This window comes from Tursiops truncatus, chromosome 11, assembly GCF_011762595.2.
Source record: "Tursiops truncatus isolate mTurTru1 chromosome 11, mTurTru1.mat.Y, whole genome shotgun sequence".
In the NCBI taxonomy this organism is placed as follows: domain Eukaryota; kingdom Metazoa; phylum Chordata; class Mammalia; order Artiodactyla; family Delphinidae; genus Tursiops; species Tursiops truncatus.
In genome coordinates this window covers 63,243,696-63,261,437 of record NC_047044.1, presented here as the reverse complement: position 1 = coordinate 63,261,437, position 17,742 = coordinate 63,243,696, and the positions used below count along the sequence as shown (strand labels likewise).

Genomic DNA, 17,742 nt, shown 5'->3' with positions numbered 1-17,742 from the left:
TACGGTTGATTTACATCTAATAGTAATCTTTAGATATGCATGTTATATTTTATAAATAAGTTTTATAATATACTAAGACAATTTAAAATTAAAAAATAAATCATTGCATAGAATATGTATAAACCACAGTCAATAGTTATTCTTTCTTCTCAATCTACTGAAGAGATGAAAATTTTCAGACACCCAAATAGAAAGCACAAGACTGAGCTCATTTAAGACAGGGAATACTTTATTCAAACCCATCAGAGAAATGGATAGCTTGGATCTATAACAAAGCGTCGTGTTTTAAAGCATAGGTCAGTAATTGTACATGAGAGTATACACTGCTACATACAAATTAACTGATCAGACCACAACTTTTCAATGTTTAAAACAGAATAAGCTTCCCTGTAAAAGCAGCACCTTTGTGACATTTTAACTTTAGTACTCCTCTCCTTCTTCCTCTCCCTCTCCTTCAACAGAATCCACACCAACCTCCTCATAATCCTTCTCAAGGGCAGCCATGTCCTCACGGGCCTCAGAAAACTCTCCTTCCTCCATGCCCTCACCCACGTACCAGTGAACAAAGGCACGCTTGGCATACATCAGGTCAAACTTGTGGTCCAGGCGAGCCCAGGCCTCAGCGATGGCTGTGGTGTTGCTCAGCATGCACACAGCTCGCTGTACTTTGGCCAGGTCTCCACCAGGTACCACAGTGGGAGGCTGGTAATTAATGCCAACCTTGAAGCCAGTGGGGCACCAGTCCACAAACTGGATGGTACGCTTGGTCTTGATGGTGGCAATGGCAGCATTGACATCTTTGGGAACCACATCGCCACGGTACAACAGGCAGCAAGCCATGTATTTACCATGGCGAGGGTCGCATTTCACCATCTGGTTGGCTGGCTCAAAGCAAGCATTGGTGATCTCTGCTACGGAAAGCTGTTCATGGTAGGCTTTCTCAGCAGAGATGACAGGGGCGTATGTGGCCAGAGGGAAGTGGATGCGGGGATAGGGCACCAGGTTGGTCTGGAATTCTGTCAGATCAACATTCAGGGCTCCATCAAATCGCAGGGAAGCGGTGATGGAGGACACAATTTGACCTATCAACCTATTCAGGTTAGTATATGTTGGGCGCTCAATATCGAGGTTTCTACGACAGATGTCATAGATGGCCTCGTTGTCTACCATGAAGGCACAATCAGAGTGCTCCAGGGTGGTGTGGGTGGTGAGAATGGAGTTGTAGGGCTCAACTACAGCTGTGGAAACCTGAGGGGCTGGGTAAATGGAGAACTCCAGCTTGGACTTCTTGCCATAATCGACAGAGAGACGTTCCATCAGCAGGGAGGTGAACCCGGAACCAGTTCCCCCGCCAAAGCTGTGGAAAACCAAGAAGCCCTGAAGACCTGTGCACTGGTCAGCCTGTTACAAAAGAAGAATAGAAAAAACATAGTTATTGCTCTTTGTGATACCCTCACAGTAAACATAATAAGTATTTTCACTTTTCATATTAACTCCAAAGACTTAGGTTGTATTCTGACAAGAAACACTTTTTAAAAAATGTAGACCTTCCTTAAATTACTCAGCATTACTTTATTAAAAACATCTCCATTAATATTTATAAAATGACATCAATAGTTCATATTTTAATTGAACTTTAAAAAATCTTTAAAGGAATAATTAACCTTACTATTACATTTCAATTCTGTGTGGAAAAAAAGAGCATATTCCAAATATCTCCCTTAGGTTCATTAATTTACTTTATTCTTGAGAATAAACATACCAGTTTCCGAATTCGGTCCAAGACGAGGTCAATGATCTCCTTGCCAATGGTGTAGTGACCTCGGGCATAGTTATTGGCAGCATCTTCCTTGCCTGTGATGAGCTGCTCAGGGTGGAAGAGCTGGCGGTAGGTGCCAGTGCGAACTTCATCTGGAAAAGGAAAATGAAGCAGCCACCCATCACTAACAACCTGCACAAGTCTGCTCGACCCCAGGGCATCAAAGGAGCCCCCAGGACACACCTTCTGTCCCAGACCCCCAAGATCTCATTGGGGTTACTGAGGTTAACTCACCAATGACCGTGGGTTCCAGGTCTACAAACACTGCCCTGGGCACATGTTTGCCAGCGCCTGTCTCACTGAAGAAGGTGTTGAAGGAGTCATCTCCTCCCCCAATAGTCTTGTCACTTGGCATTTGGCCATCAGGCTGGATGCCGTGTTCCAGGCAGTAGAGCTCCCAGCAGGCATTGCCGATCTGGACACCAGCCTGGCCAACGTGGATGGAGATGCACTCACGCTGTGGGAAGGAACAGAGAAAAACTGTAAAATTAGTTATATTAGCATTTTCAGTTTTCAGTAAATTTCTAAAACTAAGAAATATAGAAGTATTCTTCAAATTTATTTGAGGTCATATTCATAACACAATAGAAACAGTTAAGGAAAACCACCTGCTGTAAATGCTGCAGATGCGTGTGATCTGAATAATAATGTTGCACTGTTTAGCACATGGTGCAAGCCCATTGTTCCAAAAGCCGTGCTTGAATAGAAGATTTCTCATATTTAAAAAATATTCAAAGCACAGAATTTGTAAAATGAAGTAAATTCAATCAGTAATTAACTGTCATCAATATTACTGCCTCCTTTCCCTTTAAATAAAGATGAGCATTTCTGCTAAATAGGACTTGGTATTCCAACATGGACATCTGTACTGCAGCTGAGGCTGGAAGCCACACCCTTTTGCAGTCTTTCTGCAGAATCCATCAGTACTAGCGGATTAGAAGCTAAACAAGGAATGCCTTCTGCATTGCTGCATTGCTGCATTTGCTGTGCCTGGTGCCAGCCTGTACTGTCTGCTACATTATTTAACAGAGCAAGCTCTATTTCCAGCAACTGTGCCTACATGATCTCATTGTGCTATTCTGCCAGTTTTCCTCCTCTGACCCAGCCTGGGACCATATGCCTACATTGAAATGAATTAATTAAGATGCACTAGAACAAAAGACAGCTGCACAAGAGTATGTCTTCTTTGTCTGCAGCATTTTCATTTCTTAAAAAAAAAAAAAAAAGTTTTCCCAGAATCTTCTCCACTGCAAAAAAACTGAAAAAATTATTAGTATCTTTAAAACAACGGTTCCTAAATTACAAATAAATAGCACATGAGAAGCTACCAAACAAGGAAAAAAAGCCCAGTGAAAGGATAATGAAATATTATTTAAAACAACAAAATAGTATTTTCATTCTGAGATTCTGTAACCGTCACAGAATACAGAACATTCATACTCATTACATTCAACAGAGAGTGTCTTCTCAATGGCTTCTATGGCTACAGCTTCTTTTGTCTATCCGTTGTCTATTCACTGACAAATGGGGGCGGGGGGGCGGAGGGAAGGGCGTTTCCCTGGGTCCTCCGCAATACAGCACCCTGGCTCACAAAATCGGCTTTCTCTCTCGCTGAACGTGCGGCCAAGACGGACACACACGAGTCAGTCAGGGCTGGGCGGCCCCACACCAGACATTAAAGGGCTTGTCAAGTGAATTGTGATTTTGCTCCTCAAGAAAAAAAAAATTCATCTAAGTTTTAACAGTGAATGAAAAACCTTTTAACGCCTACGGTTCTGCAAAGATGAAAGGCTTATTAAAAGTCTTCTCTTGACAGAGGAGGCTTAGTGAGGGCGAACCCCGCCCTGTGGTTCCAAGGCCAGAGAAGCAAGAAACAAACAACTCCGCCCCTGCGCCGCCTTGACGCCGGCCGCCACGGGTTCCAACAGAAACTAACCATTTTCCCCGTTAATACATGGGTATCTTTCTAAAACGTCAACGAACTGGCGAGGGATCTTTTTATATTAAGCCGAAGCTCCGCTTTGTCCCTTTCCTTCTCTCCCCCTCTTCTTCCCAGCAACACCCACCGACCCCAGACTTTTTGGTCGACTCCTCCTCTCCCTGTCCCTGGGGAACAACGCGAGGAAGGGCTCTTCGAGTCGCACGAATACCGTGCGCACACATAGGGGCCGAACAGGCGACGCCAATACCGCCTTCCCTGCCCCGTGAGCTGCTTGCTGCAACGAAGGGCTCGGATAACAAAAACTCCCTCCGCGCCGCCTTTGTTCTCCCTCACTGTTCCGCTGCGCCCTGGACGCGGTTCTGGCTGGGCTCCTGCACCCCGCACTGCGGCGGCGGCCGGGCTCAAGGATTTGGGGCAAATCTCAACCTCGCAAATAAAGCGTAAAGCTACACTGATCCAAACGAGTTGTAAAGGAAGAAGATTTTCCAAGTAGACCCTGAGAGGCTGACCCCACCCAACGGTCACAAAGAGCCGGAGAAAACATTCTTACCATAGTTGCTGTTTTGTGGCTGCCGAGCAGATGGCGGAGAGGAGGAGGAGAGGTTGTTGCTTCTTACAGCGCGACTCTTAGGCGGTCGATGTAAGAGAACCTGCGGCACATGGGCGGATGCGGCTCCCTATATACAATTCGGTCACCATGGGGATGGGCTGGGGCCTTTTCCTGTTGGTCCAGACCCCTCAATCTGCCCAGAGAAGCCACGACAGAAGAGTGGTGATTGGTGCAAGCGACATGGGATGAGGTAATCTCTCACCCACCCCTTTTTCCCTAGCATCCATAGACTGTTTGCATCCTTCAGACAAAGAGACCGTGCAAAAACAGTCAGCCGAACATCCATTATGGGGTGGGGTTGGGAAGGGGTGAGGGGAGGGAAGAAAGAGAACTAGAGTTGGATGGTTTTATGTTGTTTAAACCTCAAACTACAGTTAAAATTACCAATGTAAGAGGTTTTTTCCCCAACATGTAATCGCAGAATTTGAGATGAGATATTTAATGGAAAATTATTCCCAGCCCCTCCCTCAAAGTATACTAAACTGCATTCGGTGAGGATTCAACATCTCTAATTGCTTTAAAAATAAAGTAGAAGAGAAGATGGGAATGTTGCTTAAAATGGCTTGGGTAAATGTAATTTTTTTTAATTTAAAAAAATTCAATAATAGGACCATCCAAAATGGTTTCTCAGGTTCAAGTAATTTATTTTCAGATCTTCTTTTGCAACCCTCTCCCTAATAGTTAAACAAAAACAGAAGATGGAAAGCATAATCATACTAAATACGGAAGCACACAAGTAGTTCTAACATGAAGATAATTAAGATCTAATGAACATACCATACTTAGTCTGCTAGAAATATTCCTTTACCAGAAGTCTATGTAATATATTTTATGTAGTGTATTGTTCCTTAAAATGAATCATATTGCCTAATATAGAATTGAGAAAATACAAAGAGAAAGAACTGAGTTCAGAAGCTAGTACTACCTGTGCATGCAGTTATATTCTTCATTGTTCTCTCTTCCGGAAAGAGAAAATTAAAAAGGAGGAGCGCTGTATAGTGTAAAAAAGAAAACCATTTTGTAATATTGTCTCCTTCCACAGACGACCGTGTAGATGTCAGCTCAATAACTGCATTTCTTTTTTATGTAGCTCTTATGCGAATTCAGTAAATTCTCCTTCTCTAAGATTAGGCTTTTAACTGTGGGAATTGTAGCCAGCCTCATACTGTTGCTATTCAACTAGAGACTCTGGTGGTTGCTCAATTGCCTCTTGGGACAAAAGGCTTTGCTTTCAGCCCTAGGAAATGGATTGCAGTAACATTCTTTTGCTATTTAGAAAGGTTCCATTACCAACAAGGATGTGGTATGCGGAATATGACTCTGACTGGGTACCATTTGACGTTGCTAATGAAATTTCATAGGTAAAGAAGGTTGTTATTGCCACCGAAGTTGAAAATTTGTATTTTGGCGGATAATTTTTCCTTTTGGTTTTTAGCAACAGATTTTCAGCGTCTGCAGCACCATTTATAGTGCTCTGCAGAGCCCATTCATTCCTGCTGGGCTGGCAGTCAGTGCTTGGGCGTGGGAGGGAGGGACTTGAGACAGCTGCTGCAGGTTGTGGTGTGACAGTGGCGACCATGGATTTTTCTAGCCTGAGAGCCACAGCTCTTGCTTTACTTGTTCAAATTTGCTGCGGTAGTCATCCCTAGAAAAAAATGAGACCCGACATACAAATAATTTTATCTACTTCTTTCATATTTTACAGGAAAAATAATTTTCATTATCTTGTCTCTATACCTTTAGCAAATAAAAGTATATTTCAGTAAAGAGACAGAAGGGTTAAGGATGACTTGAATACTTTTTACTGAACCAGAAAATACACTTAACAAAAGTAAGAATTAAATGGCATAGGGAAGTATAAGGATTAATAAGTAGCTCATTGAAAATACTTTTTTCAAAAGTTTAATAAAGAAATAAATTGCACACAACTGGACCATGGTAAAGTGTACACATCTCCTTTTTTGGAATAAGAGGCACAGTCTTGAATTTTATTTTCTTTACAATATGAAAGCAATATGTCATTTCCCCAATAGTCTCAGTTCTTTACTGCAATTTACAGAGGATTAAATAAAAGAGAGGAGGGCTCATGCAATTGATACTTTGTAATTCTATCTCAGAAGCATTCATGAAAATAGGGATTTTTTTCCCTCCCCTCGGACATAAGTAACAATAAGATCTAGGTCAGAAATAGACTATGTGAGCACTGTTAATCTTAAATATATAAATGGGAGAGGAGGGGAAATAATAATCTATTCTTTTTGTTCCTGATTATCTGACTTAATAGCATACAAGCTATGGGAAGCAAAAAAAAATTTTTTTAATAGATCATTTTTTAAAAAATTTTATTTAATTTTGGCTGCGTTGGGTCTTCGTTGCTGTGTGCAGGCTTTCTCTAGTTGCAGCGAGGAGGGGTTACTTTTCGTTGAGGTGCAAAGGATTCTCATTGCAGTGGCTTCTCTTGTTTCAGAGCATGGGCTATAGGCGGGTGAGCTTCAGTAGTTGTGGCTCGTGGGCTCTAGAGTGCAGGCTCAGTAGTTGTGGCACACGGGCTTAGTTGCTCTGTGGCCTGTGGGATCTTCCCGGACCAGGGATTGAACCTGTGTCCCCTGTATTGGCAGGCGGATTCTTAACCACTGCACCACCAGGGAAGTCCTACTAGATCATTTTTTTATATTTACTGCCAAATTCTTTAACTTACATCAGTATACGTGTATAAATATTCTACTAATGTATTCTTTCTTGTCCACAGTAAAATTAGGATAAAACATTTTTTCTTTCATAATATTTGTGGAATTTAAATTATTTATTTGGGTGTCTACATCTCCTCTTCATTAAAATGTGAATCCTGGGGCTTCCCTGGTGGCGCAGTGGTTGAGAGTCCGCCTGCCGATGCAGGGGACACGGGTTCGTGCCCCGGTCCGGGAAGATCCCACATGCCGCGGAGCGGCTGGGCCCGTGAGCCATGGCCGCTGAGCCTGCGCGTCCGGAGCCTGTGCTCCGCAACGGGAGAGGCCACAGCAGTGAGAGGCCCACGTACCGCAAAAAAATAAATAAATAAAAATATTTCAGCAAAGAAAAAGGGAAACGATGGTAGATAACAGATTGTGGCAAAAATCTTGATAGTTGTTGAGTTTTAATAATGAGTATATGGAGTTCATTATACTTTTTTCTCTATTTCTGAGTATGTTTGAAAATTTCTTAATAAAATTTTAAAGGATATAAAAAAAGAAATTGTGAATGCTGAAGACAAATTTTATCTACTTCACAATTTATTCTATACTGCCTTAAGTGAAAAGTTATAGAAATTTAAGAGGGAGGAAAAAGTCTTTATATTATAATCTATGGTTTATCGTGAAAACCTTTATTGGGAATGGTGGCTTTTAACTGAATGGGTTGGGAGTAGAGTGAGTACTTTATTATTTTATTTTAAAACTTTATTTATTTTTGGCTGCGTTGGGTCTTCGTTGCTGCGCACGGGCTTTCTCTAGTTGCGGTGAATGGGAGCTACTCTTCGTTGTGGTGTGTGGGCTTCTCATTGCGGTGGCTTCTCTTGCTGCGGAGCACGGGCTCTAGGTATGCGGGCTTCAGTAGTTGTGGCACGCAGGCTCAGCAGTTGTGGCTCGTGGGCTCTAGAGCACAGGCTCAGTAGTTGTGGCACACTGGCTTAGTTGCTCCATGGCATGTGGGATCTTCCCGGACCAGGGCTCAAACCCGTGTCCCCTGCATTGGCAGGTGGATTCTTAACCACTGCTCCACTAGGGAAGCCCAGAGTGAGTACTTTAAATAGGGAAAATAATATTAGCAAAGACATAGTATGATGATGATATGGTGCCTCTGTAAGGGAGGGCAAAGAAATTAACTTGATTAGCGCATGCAAGAGAATTGTGGGTGATGTGTTATATGAGGAGAGTGGAGCATTTTGAACCCCAGTCTGAAGAAGGAGTTTGGGCTGAGTTCACACACACAGACAGTGTGAAGCCTTTATATTCTTATAGAAAAGAGTGGAGGGAAAGGAATAGCATTTTTGTAAAATTAATCTGACAGGTAAGTGGAGTAGGGAAAGAGACTGGGGATAAGTGGATCAATAAGGAGGTTATGGTAATAATCTAAGCAGAAGGTGTCAAACCATTGTAATTACAGTAGGAATGGGTAGAAGGTAATAATAGAAGAGACCATCCAAAGGAAGAATCCCACTGGTGATTGGCTGGACATGAGGTAAAAAGGAAAGAGTCAAAATTAACCCTTAAAGTTTTGAGCCTGGAGAACTAAGAGAATGAAATGGTAGTGCTGCTTTTTACAGAAATAGGGAAGTTGAGAAGGGATAACGTCTAAGCAGGATACATGCGTTTGTGTGTGTGTTTTGGGGAGGGTGTTAAGGGCAGGACCCATCAGTCAATGTGATCTTGCAAGTTGAATGTTATACTGTTTGAGGTGATAGGTGGATTGGGTGGAGAAGTCGTAGAGGCCACTGGGAATCTGAGATTGGCACTGCTCAGAGAGAGGTCAGCATCAGAGGTGTGACAATGTATATTTGGAACCTAATGACAACAACATTATGTGCCAGTGGTGTGGTATAAGAATAGAGTTCTCCAAGTGTAACCCAGAATTTCAAGTTATGCTGTTGAATGGGCAACACAGGGACAGCTATGTTCACCAAGTGAAAAGCCTTTCTTTCTTTTTTATTCTTTATTTTGAAAACTTTTTATTGAAGGATAACGTACGTACATAAATTTTCACCAATCATAAATGTACAGTTTTGCAAACTTATGATTACTAGTGTAACCAGTATACAGATCAAGTAACAGAACTGTCTGAGAGGCCTCCCTCTGGTTCCCCTACCCTGTCACTATCTACTCTCAGTAATCCCCACTGACTTTTAGCACAATGGGTTTGTTTTGCCTGTTTTTGAAGTTTATATAAGTGGAATATACTCTTTTATATGTGAGTTCTTTTATTCAATGTTATGTTTGTGAAATTTACTCATACCACTGAATGCAATTGTAAATTGTTCTTATTTCTCTTTATTTAGAACCACTGGACCACCAGGGAAGTCCCATGACTTTAATTTTTTATTTACCCTATGGTATGAATATACTATAATTTATTTATCTATTTCCCAATGTTAATGGATATCTGCATTGTTTTTTGCTATTACAAATGGCATTGCTATTAGCATTCTTGTACATGTGTTTGGGTGAATATATTTACAAATTTCTGCTGTTTGCATTTCTGATGCTAGGAATTTCAATTCCTAGGAGTGGAACTGTAGGGTAATAAGGCATGTATATGTTCAGTTTAGTAGAAAAAAATGTTAATTTTTCCAGAGTGGTTGTGGTTATGTACACTCCCACTAGTAGTATGCGAGAGTTCTGGTCATTCCTCATCCTCCTTCACTGTAGCCATTAGGAGAGTTTATAGTATATCTATCACATTGTGACTTAAATTTTTTTTTAGTACTTATTTATTATTTTTTTGGCTGTTTTGGGTCTTAGTTGCGGCACACGGGCTCTTCGTCACGGTGCATGGGCTTCTCTCGAGTTGTGGCACGTGGGCTTAGTTGCTCCACGGCATGTGGTATCTTAGTTCCCCAACCAGGGATCGAACTGGCATCCCCTGCATTGCAAGATGTATTCTCAACCACTGGACCACCAGGGAAGTCCCATGACTTTAATTTTTAACTAATGAGGTTGACACCTTTTCATTTGTTTATTTATTTGTTTATCTGGATATCCTCTTTGCTGAAATGCCTGTTCAAGTCTTTCTCATGTTTTCTCATGGGTTGCCTGTTTTTACCAATCTTAAGCATTGGTAGGAATACATTATATATTATGAATAAGAGTCCTTTGTTGGATTTACAGATGGAAAAAGAAAATCTTTTCCCACTCTGTACCTTGTCTTTTCACTCTCTTAATGATGTCATGTGATGAGCAGACGTTCTCAATTTTAATGTAGTTCAATTTACCATTTTTTCTTTATTGTTAGCAATTTTTGAGTTATAATTAAGAAATCTTTGCCTACCCACAAGGTCATTAACATACTCTCCTGAAAGATTTATTGTTAAACCTTTTGTATAGTTCCACAATACACAGGGAAATTGATATTTTTGTGTGTATGGTGCAATGTAGGGATTAAGATTATTTTTTTCTCCATATGGTTATACGGTTGATCCAGCACTATTTATGTAGGAGACCATCCTTTTCCCACTGGACTGCAGTGACACCTTTGTCATAAATCAAGGTACCATATATATATGGAAAGCCTCCTTTCTTTCTAGCTTATACATATTCCAACTTAATCATTTTCTAAATTATTAAAATCTTTTTTTAACCCAAGTGATTAACTCATATGGATGAACAACCGTATAGGCTTCATATGTTGATTTATTTGTTTTCTTCCTGACAACATACTGATTGCCTTCTAAGGTGCTCATATTGGGCCAAGCATACTCTAGGGTATTAATAGGTGCTTGTTTGGCTAAGATTTAACTGGACATAATGCATTCTGATAAGTCCCAAGGAAGAGGCTTGGCATGATCCTGTGCAAAGAGATATGTATTACTTATAATCTCCAGATCTTTGGGGGGCGGTGTGGTGTAGAGGATGCAGGAAGGCTTCCTGGAAGAGGTGATACTTGGGGCTGTCTTGAAAAATGAATAAGAGTAGTAGGTACAAATGCGGAGGAGAGTCCACATGCAAATACACAGACAACTGGGTGAGTTTCAGAAACTGGAAGTGGTTTGTTATGGTTTGTTACATAAAGTATAAAGGGATTGGGGAGTACTAGTCTGGAGAATTATGCAAAGAACTGATTATGAAAGGACCTTATTCCAAACTCAGTGAGAGCCATTAAAGGAAAGAGGAATAATGAACTTTGCATTTCAGCAAGATCCTGACTGCTCTGTGGAGAGAGAATAGATAGAACAAAGTTGGGGATGGAGGAACACGAAGCAGGGAGACTGGTTAGAAGATGGCTGGTTAGTTGATGATAACACTGATTTAAGGAAGTGGTAGTGGCAATGGAAAACAGTGGATATATTTGGGAAATATATGGAAGGTTGAATCTAGAGGAGCTGCTGATATGTAGGAATGAGGAGCAGCAAGGAATGAAGGATGGGGCTGCTGCCTCCAGAGCAGGCAGCCTTGGGCTTAATTCTCCTTTTTGTCATAATTTAGACCAGATTAGAAAGACCATTATGGATTTAAAGAATGGATTGGAAGCGCTTGAGATGGAAGACAAGGAGACTAATTAGGAGGCTATTGCAATCATCCAGGCTTTATGATGAAAGTCATGGGGATAGAGGGAAAGAGAGTGGTTAGAAGGAAAGTGATGGATTTGGGGGATATTTGGGAGTTTGACTTACCTGATTTGGGAATAGACTTAGTAAATTAAAAACAGAAACTTTCCTGGTGATGCAGTAGTTAGGAATCCGCCTGCCAGTGCAGGGGACACGGGTTTGAGCCCTGGTCCGGGAAGATCCTACATGCTGTGGAGCAGCTAAGTAACTAAGTCTGTGCGCCACAACTACTGAGCCCGCAAGCCACAACTACTGAGCCCGAGCGCCTAGAGCCTGTGCTCCGCAACGTGAGAAGCCACCACAATGAGAAGCCCCCGCACCGCAACGAAGAGTAGCCCCCGCTCGCCGCAACTAGAGACAGCCTGCACGCAGCAACGAAGACCCAACGCAGCCAAAAAATTTAAATAAATAAATAAATAAATAAATAACAGTAAAGGACTTCAAGAGAAAGCAGTGTCAGAAAAGGGCACACAGATGCACTGGCCAAGGAGGAGAAAAAGCAGAAGACATTGATGTTGTAGAAACAAAGGAAGGACAGTGTCAGGATAGAGTGCTGAGTAACATCAAATACTGTAGAGGGGTTGTTAATAAGGACAGTAGAGTGTTCGTTGGATTTAGCTACAAGGAAATAAGTATACAGCAAGGGCTTGGCCAAAAGACATAAAACATGTTTTCTGGCCCAGAGGAGTTCAAGGTACCGAGAATGGAAACTGTGTTGAGTGCTGTGAGAGAGAGGTCAGCGCAGGAGCTTTCAGACACAAAGAACTGTGTCACATTTCCCCACTTCATCCCACTATGGTGTACACTGCCTCTGCATCCTTTTGAAATGACCATACCTGTCCACCTCATGCTGCCCTCCTCATGTAGGTTTGATTGTAAATGGATAAATTCAAACAACTAAGTTTCCCTTGAATTCCACAACAAAAACACACCTCAAATTCTAAATTTAAGCAAGGAGGTGAATATGATTATGCTGACATGCTGAATTTACATTTCTCTTTTTTTTTTCTACATTTATCTTTATTTTAGGGTTCAGCACTGATCAAGGTATTGAGTGAACTGGCTGGCTCTCACTAAGTATGGCCTTTAAAGACTATCTACTGCATTCCCCTTGGCAAAATTTCAATGGTAAGGTCTAGGTAAGAATATGACCCCACACCTGAATTCAGAGTTTTATTTAAAGCTTAACATTCACTTTTTCAACCTCTGGTCAACAAATGCACTATTACTAAATAATAGTTTTTTTCTGGATAATGGTGGTTAAGAATTATCTGTGGTGATTCTGGTACCTGAGTTTCATCTATTTTGGGAAGGACGTTTATATGTAGTATAGCAGAGACAAATATTAATGAATTTCTGTTCCAGAAGTAAGACTTATAAAATAACACATTAAACACGTGTACTCTGTAATATGAAAAATACGTCTCTGGTATTGTAGTGCAATGTTTTGAGGTCACTCATTGATGTTCAGTCATTTACTGAAACACTGTTTTTAACAAAATATTTATGTACTGAGATACACATTTTAATTTGTAATTTTGCTCTGGTACATTGAGGAGGTGCTTTACCCAAGTCTACTGATGGAATCTGACATTTGGAAAAAGGGGACAAAACTTGAAGAGGCTCAAAGGCATCCTGAGAAGAGAAGAAAGAGAAGGAAGTGTAAAAGACAGTAGGTAATCTCAGTTTTCCATGAAACACAATTTATAATTTAGTTGCATTTCATTAACCCAAATTACATACACTCACAAGAATGCACATTGAACTGCTTCAGTCCTGCCCCTCCTTTACCTCAAAGCAGATGGAAATTAGGTGGCAGACTGGGAAGGTTGCCATGGTGTACTGGCTACAGGGATTTAGTAGCAATCAAAAAAAGGCTCCAGAGTCCCTTCCCCCAACCATCCAAATGTGTGTTTCTCTTTTTTTCTCTCAAGTCCTTGTCTTAATTAATTCCATGTTATAGAGAAATCAGGGTGAGATTGATTTACTAGTGAGAAAAAATTTTTACTGCCTCCAAAATTGTTTATAGATGCATTGATATTGTTAGAAGTAAAATACTGATGAATTATAACTGGTCCATTTTTATGTAGAGCTAGCCACACAAAAAGTAAGAATTTATTTTTTAAAAGTCTTATACAACATGCCCCCCATCTTTGAGACTTATATTTCTTACTGGTTTTTATTCCCCTGGATGACCTGCCGGCATCTCAAATTCAATATATCTAAGTGAAATTAGTTATTTTTCTCCATTACCCTCCTGAGTATTCTATACTCTCAATTATTCTATTCTCAATATCAGTTCATTGTCACCATCTTTCTAGCCTATCAAGCTAGAGTAAAATAATAATAACTTCATATAATATTTACTATGTGTCAGGCGCTATTCTTAGCACTTTATATATATTATTAACTGATTTAAGTTAATCCCAATTAATCACTAAATTCTGTCAATTATATTTCAAAATTGTCGTAATAAATATTTGCAGGATGAACAAATGACTAATCATCTAAAGCTTGACCAATTTTATTAGCCAAAGGGCTTACTTAGCTCAAGGGGAGGATGTGGCAGAATATTTAGGAATTGCTCTTTGAGTTTCCTCTTTAAGCATTACATGTATAAATCCATGAGCCAAAATAGTAGAAGATAACCCTTTGTAACATATTGGAATCATCCACTACACCAGTGTTTCCTAAATGTGCTGAAGTAACTAGGGTGCTAGTTAAAAATACTGATTCCAGTTCCGGCATTGAAGAGTCTGATGCAGTAGGTCTAATTCAGTAAATAGTATTCTCTTAGAATTAATAATTTACTGCTTGGAACTAAAGAGTTTCAATGCTTTGGAGTAGTGTGATTCAGTTACTTCTAAATTCTGATAACCCCCAGATAAATTGACAGAGAATTACTCTCCAGACAGTCATAATTCTGAAAGACGCAACTCCCAGTGATGTCCAGCTGCAAAGGTTTTGGGAAACATTTCTCCATTTTCCTTTAGATTTAAAAATCAATTATGCATGTGCAGAAGAAAGGAAAGGCTGCTCAGCCTAAAGATCATTTCTCTATTCCCCTTAAACATTGATTGTGCATGTATTGAAGAGAAAGGATTAGAAAAGGCTGCGGTTTTTTTTCTTCATCTGCTTATAAGAACAGCAATGTGTTATTTAGTATACAGATTATAAGAGATGCAGAGGTTTACTCAAGGTAGCATGCCCTGAAATAAGTCCCTCCTCATGGTAAGATTGTCTCTGGATTTAGCATACTTTACTAAATAAGCTCAGTATTAATATTTTTAAATGATTTCAGTATTTTTAGGTATGTAAGAGAGACTTCACTCTCACCCTTCGTGTTACTAAGCAACGTATCATACAGTTGCCAGGAGACAGACTAGCAAGCTTGGGGGTAGTTCAGTTTTCCCTCATCACTTTGCATACCACATGACTGTACCCTAGAGAGTTTTACAGCCTTAGAGAAAAGAGAGAAAAGTTAATGGCCCATAGAAAGGATGGAAAAAGAGACGAGGATGAGGGAATAGAATAAGGAAAACAGCAAGGTATTTGAGAAGAGTGTGTGAGGTTGGATGAGGAAGGCTATTATGCAATTTCCTTAAATGAGTCATGAAAAAACCTTAAGTTGCCAGTGCTCTATTTCATATTCTGTATGCTTCTATCTTTTCTAAAAGCATATTAGACAGTAAACTTGGAGAAGAGCTTTCAGATAATATTCCTGAATATTTTCAGAAGGGTGGAAATCAATTGTAACTCTTACAGAAGACTGCCAATTACAAACACATTAAACAAGTCATACATTATTTAAAATTCCAAAGTCAGATATACAACACTATTTCCTTCCATTTCTCCCTGAAAATAGTAAAAAAAGATAGTTCTAAGAGGGAGGTTATAATATAAATGTTCTTGGACAAATTTAGAAAAAAGGTGGTTATATAGGCTCCTGGGCGGTATGTATTTCTGTACAAAATTTAACAAATCTAAATAAAGAAGGGAAAGAAGAAGCTATTGTGCTCTACCTAGAGGACTCTTGTATCTGAAATAAGAAACCAGGCTCTAGGTTTCATTGTGTGCATGTGAAAGGTTGAGTCTTTGTGTCTCTGTGGTATTTACTGTTGCTGGCAACCAGGAAGCTCCCTAGCGATTGTTGCTAGGTCCTCAGGGCCTCTGTTTGCCTGAAACCTTAATCAATGCCAGAAAGACCAGAGATAGAAATCGTTGCGCAAAATCCAGAGCCTGTTGTCCCCAATGGTCCTGCTGCAAACAGTCCATCTTGTGTTCAGTGAAAATCAGTGTAAAATGGAGACTTCACACAAAGAGTTCATCCTCAGCTTCCTCTTCACGAACGCCAGTGCTCTCAGTGCAGAGCACTAAGAGGACCCTGGGGGGATGCTTTAATAAAATAAGGTTTATATTCTGGTGTCACCAGCTTTGACTAAATACACAGTAAAGAGTCTGAGACAGGGAGCACAGACAAGAAAGATTTCGTTAGATTTAGATGACTTCCTATTCTGAGGTAGGGTGGCCCCCTTAATGTTTGCTGACAGCATGACACTGTAGTGACCACAGAAGCCATGGTGCAAATGATAGCGCCATTTCAAATAGGAATCCAGAAGATTCTGATAAAGATCCATGCCAGCCATATTCAGTATCTTGTAAGAATATATATATATATCGATCTGAATCACTTTGCTGTACAGCTGAAACATTGTAAGTCAACTATACTTCAATTAAAAAAAAGATCCATGTCAGCATCATCCCCAGAATAACGGACATTGTCTCTTGAGATTAAACATCAGCTCTTAGATGAACCTCACAATCAATACAGCCCACTTACTTAAGCCATCCTGTACAGATGCAGGCTTTAGATTTTGTTTCCTGTGTAACACCTGCCCAGTCATAGACAGTTTTAGCCCTGAATTTACCTGGAAACAATTATAAATCTGGGGTGAGATTTATTATAAAGCTAAGACATAATATCTACTTAAAACCAGGTATCTAGCCTCCAAAAGTAGGACTGAGAGTTACTTATTATTGTCATTATTACTAATTTTTGAGCACCTAATCAAGGCTAAGGAGTTTGTATGTATTATCTAACTTAATCCTTAAAATAATTCTAGGAGGTAGGTACAGTTATATTCACATTTTTCCTCAGTTGAGGAAACTGAGGTTCAGAGAAGTTAAATAATATTCCCAAGGTCTCTCACAGCTAATAAGTGGCAAAATGATAATTTAAACCTGGACCTATCCTGCTCCAGCTTTTGACTCTGAACTACTATTCTATGTATTCCATTTAATAGAGAATGCTTTTCATGTGGGAATAAATTGTGTAGTACATCATTGTGTCAAGGTGAAGAGTATAGGCTCTGATGTTCCTCTGTCCCCTTGTAGGGTAGTTGAAACTCAGAACGTCTGCTCTCTCTGTGGTTGGCTTTGCCACAGTGGCTCTACCAGGACAGTCCTCCAGAACCCTGCAATTCCCCATCCTTGCATTTCCCCAAATCTAGGTTATTCCATATGTAATAACACCTAGTGGAGTCTTTAGATGGATGGTTCAGATTGGGCTCTGCAGTCCCAGTCCAGTCAACCTGGCAGTTCTTTTTCAGTGTGAGGAAGGCTTGCCTCTAGAGCCTTCCTGTACTCACCTGATCTCTTCTTCTCATTTCCTTATCTAATAAGAACAGGAGATCATTTTTAGGGGCTGTTTAGTCTGAATTCTAATTTAGAAAAGAAAGCCTTTTAAAAGAACAATCTGGATAGCTGTAACATTTTACATTATCCAGAGTGGTTTAGTGCCTTGGAGCCACATTGTCTCAAACTCTTCATTCCAGGGACCTCCCTGGCAGTCTAGTGGGTAAGACTCTGTGCTCCCAATGCAGGGGGCATGGGTTCAATCCCTGGTCAGGGAACTAAGATCCCACATGCCACAAGGTGTGGCCAAAATTTTTTAAAATAAAAATAAAAGGAAAATATTTTTTAAAATCTTCATTCCAGAATAAATCTTGCCTTTCTCTTTGCATAACCAACTCCATTGAATTGATATTTCAAAGCAAAGAAATATTTGATGATTAAAA

At 40.3% G+C, this 17,742-nt stretch overlaps 1 protein-coding gene and 1 long non-coding RNA gene across 7 annotated transcripts in view; one reads left to right on the top strand and one right to left on the bottom strand.

Moving 5' to 3' along the window:
• Positions 1-208: 208 nt before the first annotated feature.
• LOC117307516 (tubulin alpha-1A chain) lies at positions 209-4,453 on the bottom strand. Its single transcript, XM_033866797.2, has 4 exons — positions 4,312-4,453; positions 2,054-2,276; positions 1,763-1,911; positions 209-1,401 (listed from the first exon to the last, which is right to left on the bottom strand). The coding sequence occupies exons 1-4, from the start codon at positions 4,312-4,314 to the stop codon at positions 421-423; spliced, it is 1,356 nt and encodes a 451-aa protein (XP_033722688.1). The 5' UTR covers positions 4,315-4,453; the 3' UTR covers positions 209-420.
• The window catches only part of LOC109549864 (uncharacterized), a 52,378-nt gene continuing 39,065 nt past the window's right edge, over positions 4,430-17,742 (top strand). For 4 of the 6 annotated variants that reach the window (XR_012324419.1, XR_012324417.1, XR_012324416.1 and 1 more), the window contains exons 1-4: positions 4,430-4,561; positions 9,401-9,454; positions 12,695-12,793; positions 13,222-13,341. This is a non-coding gene — a long non-coding RNA (uncharacterized lncRNA). The remainder of the gene's footprint in view (positions 4,562-9,400; positions 9,455-12,694; positions 12,794-13,221; positions 13,342-17,742) is intronic. The other 2 variants (XR_012324418.1, XR_012324421.1) reach the window with 1 other exon arrangement.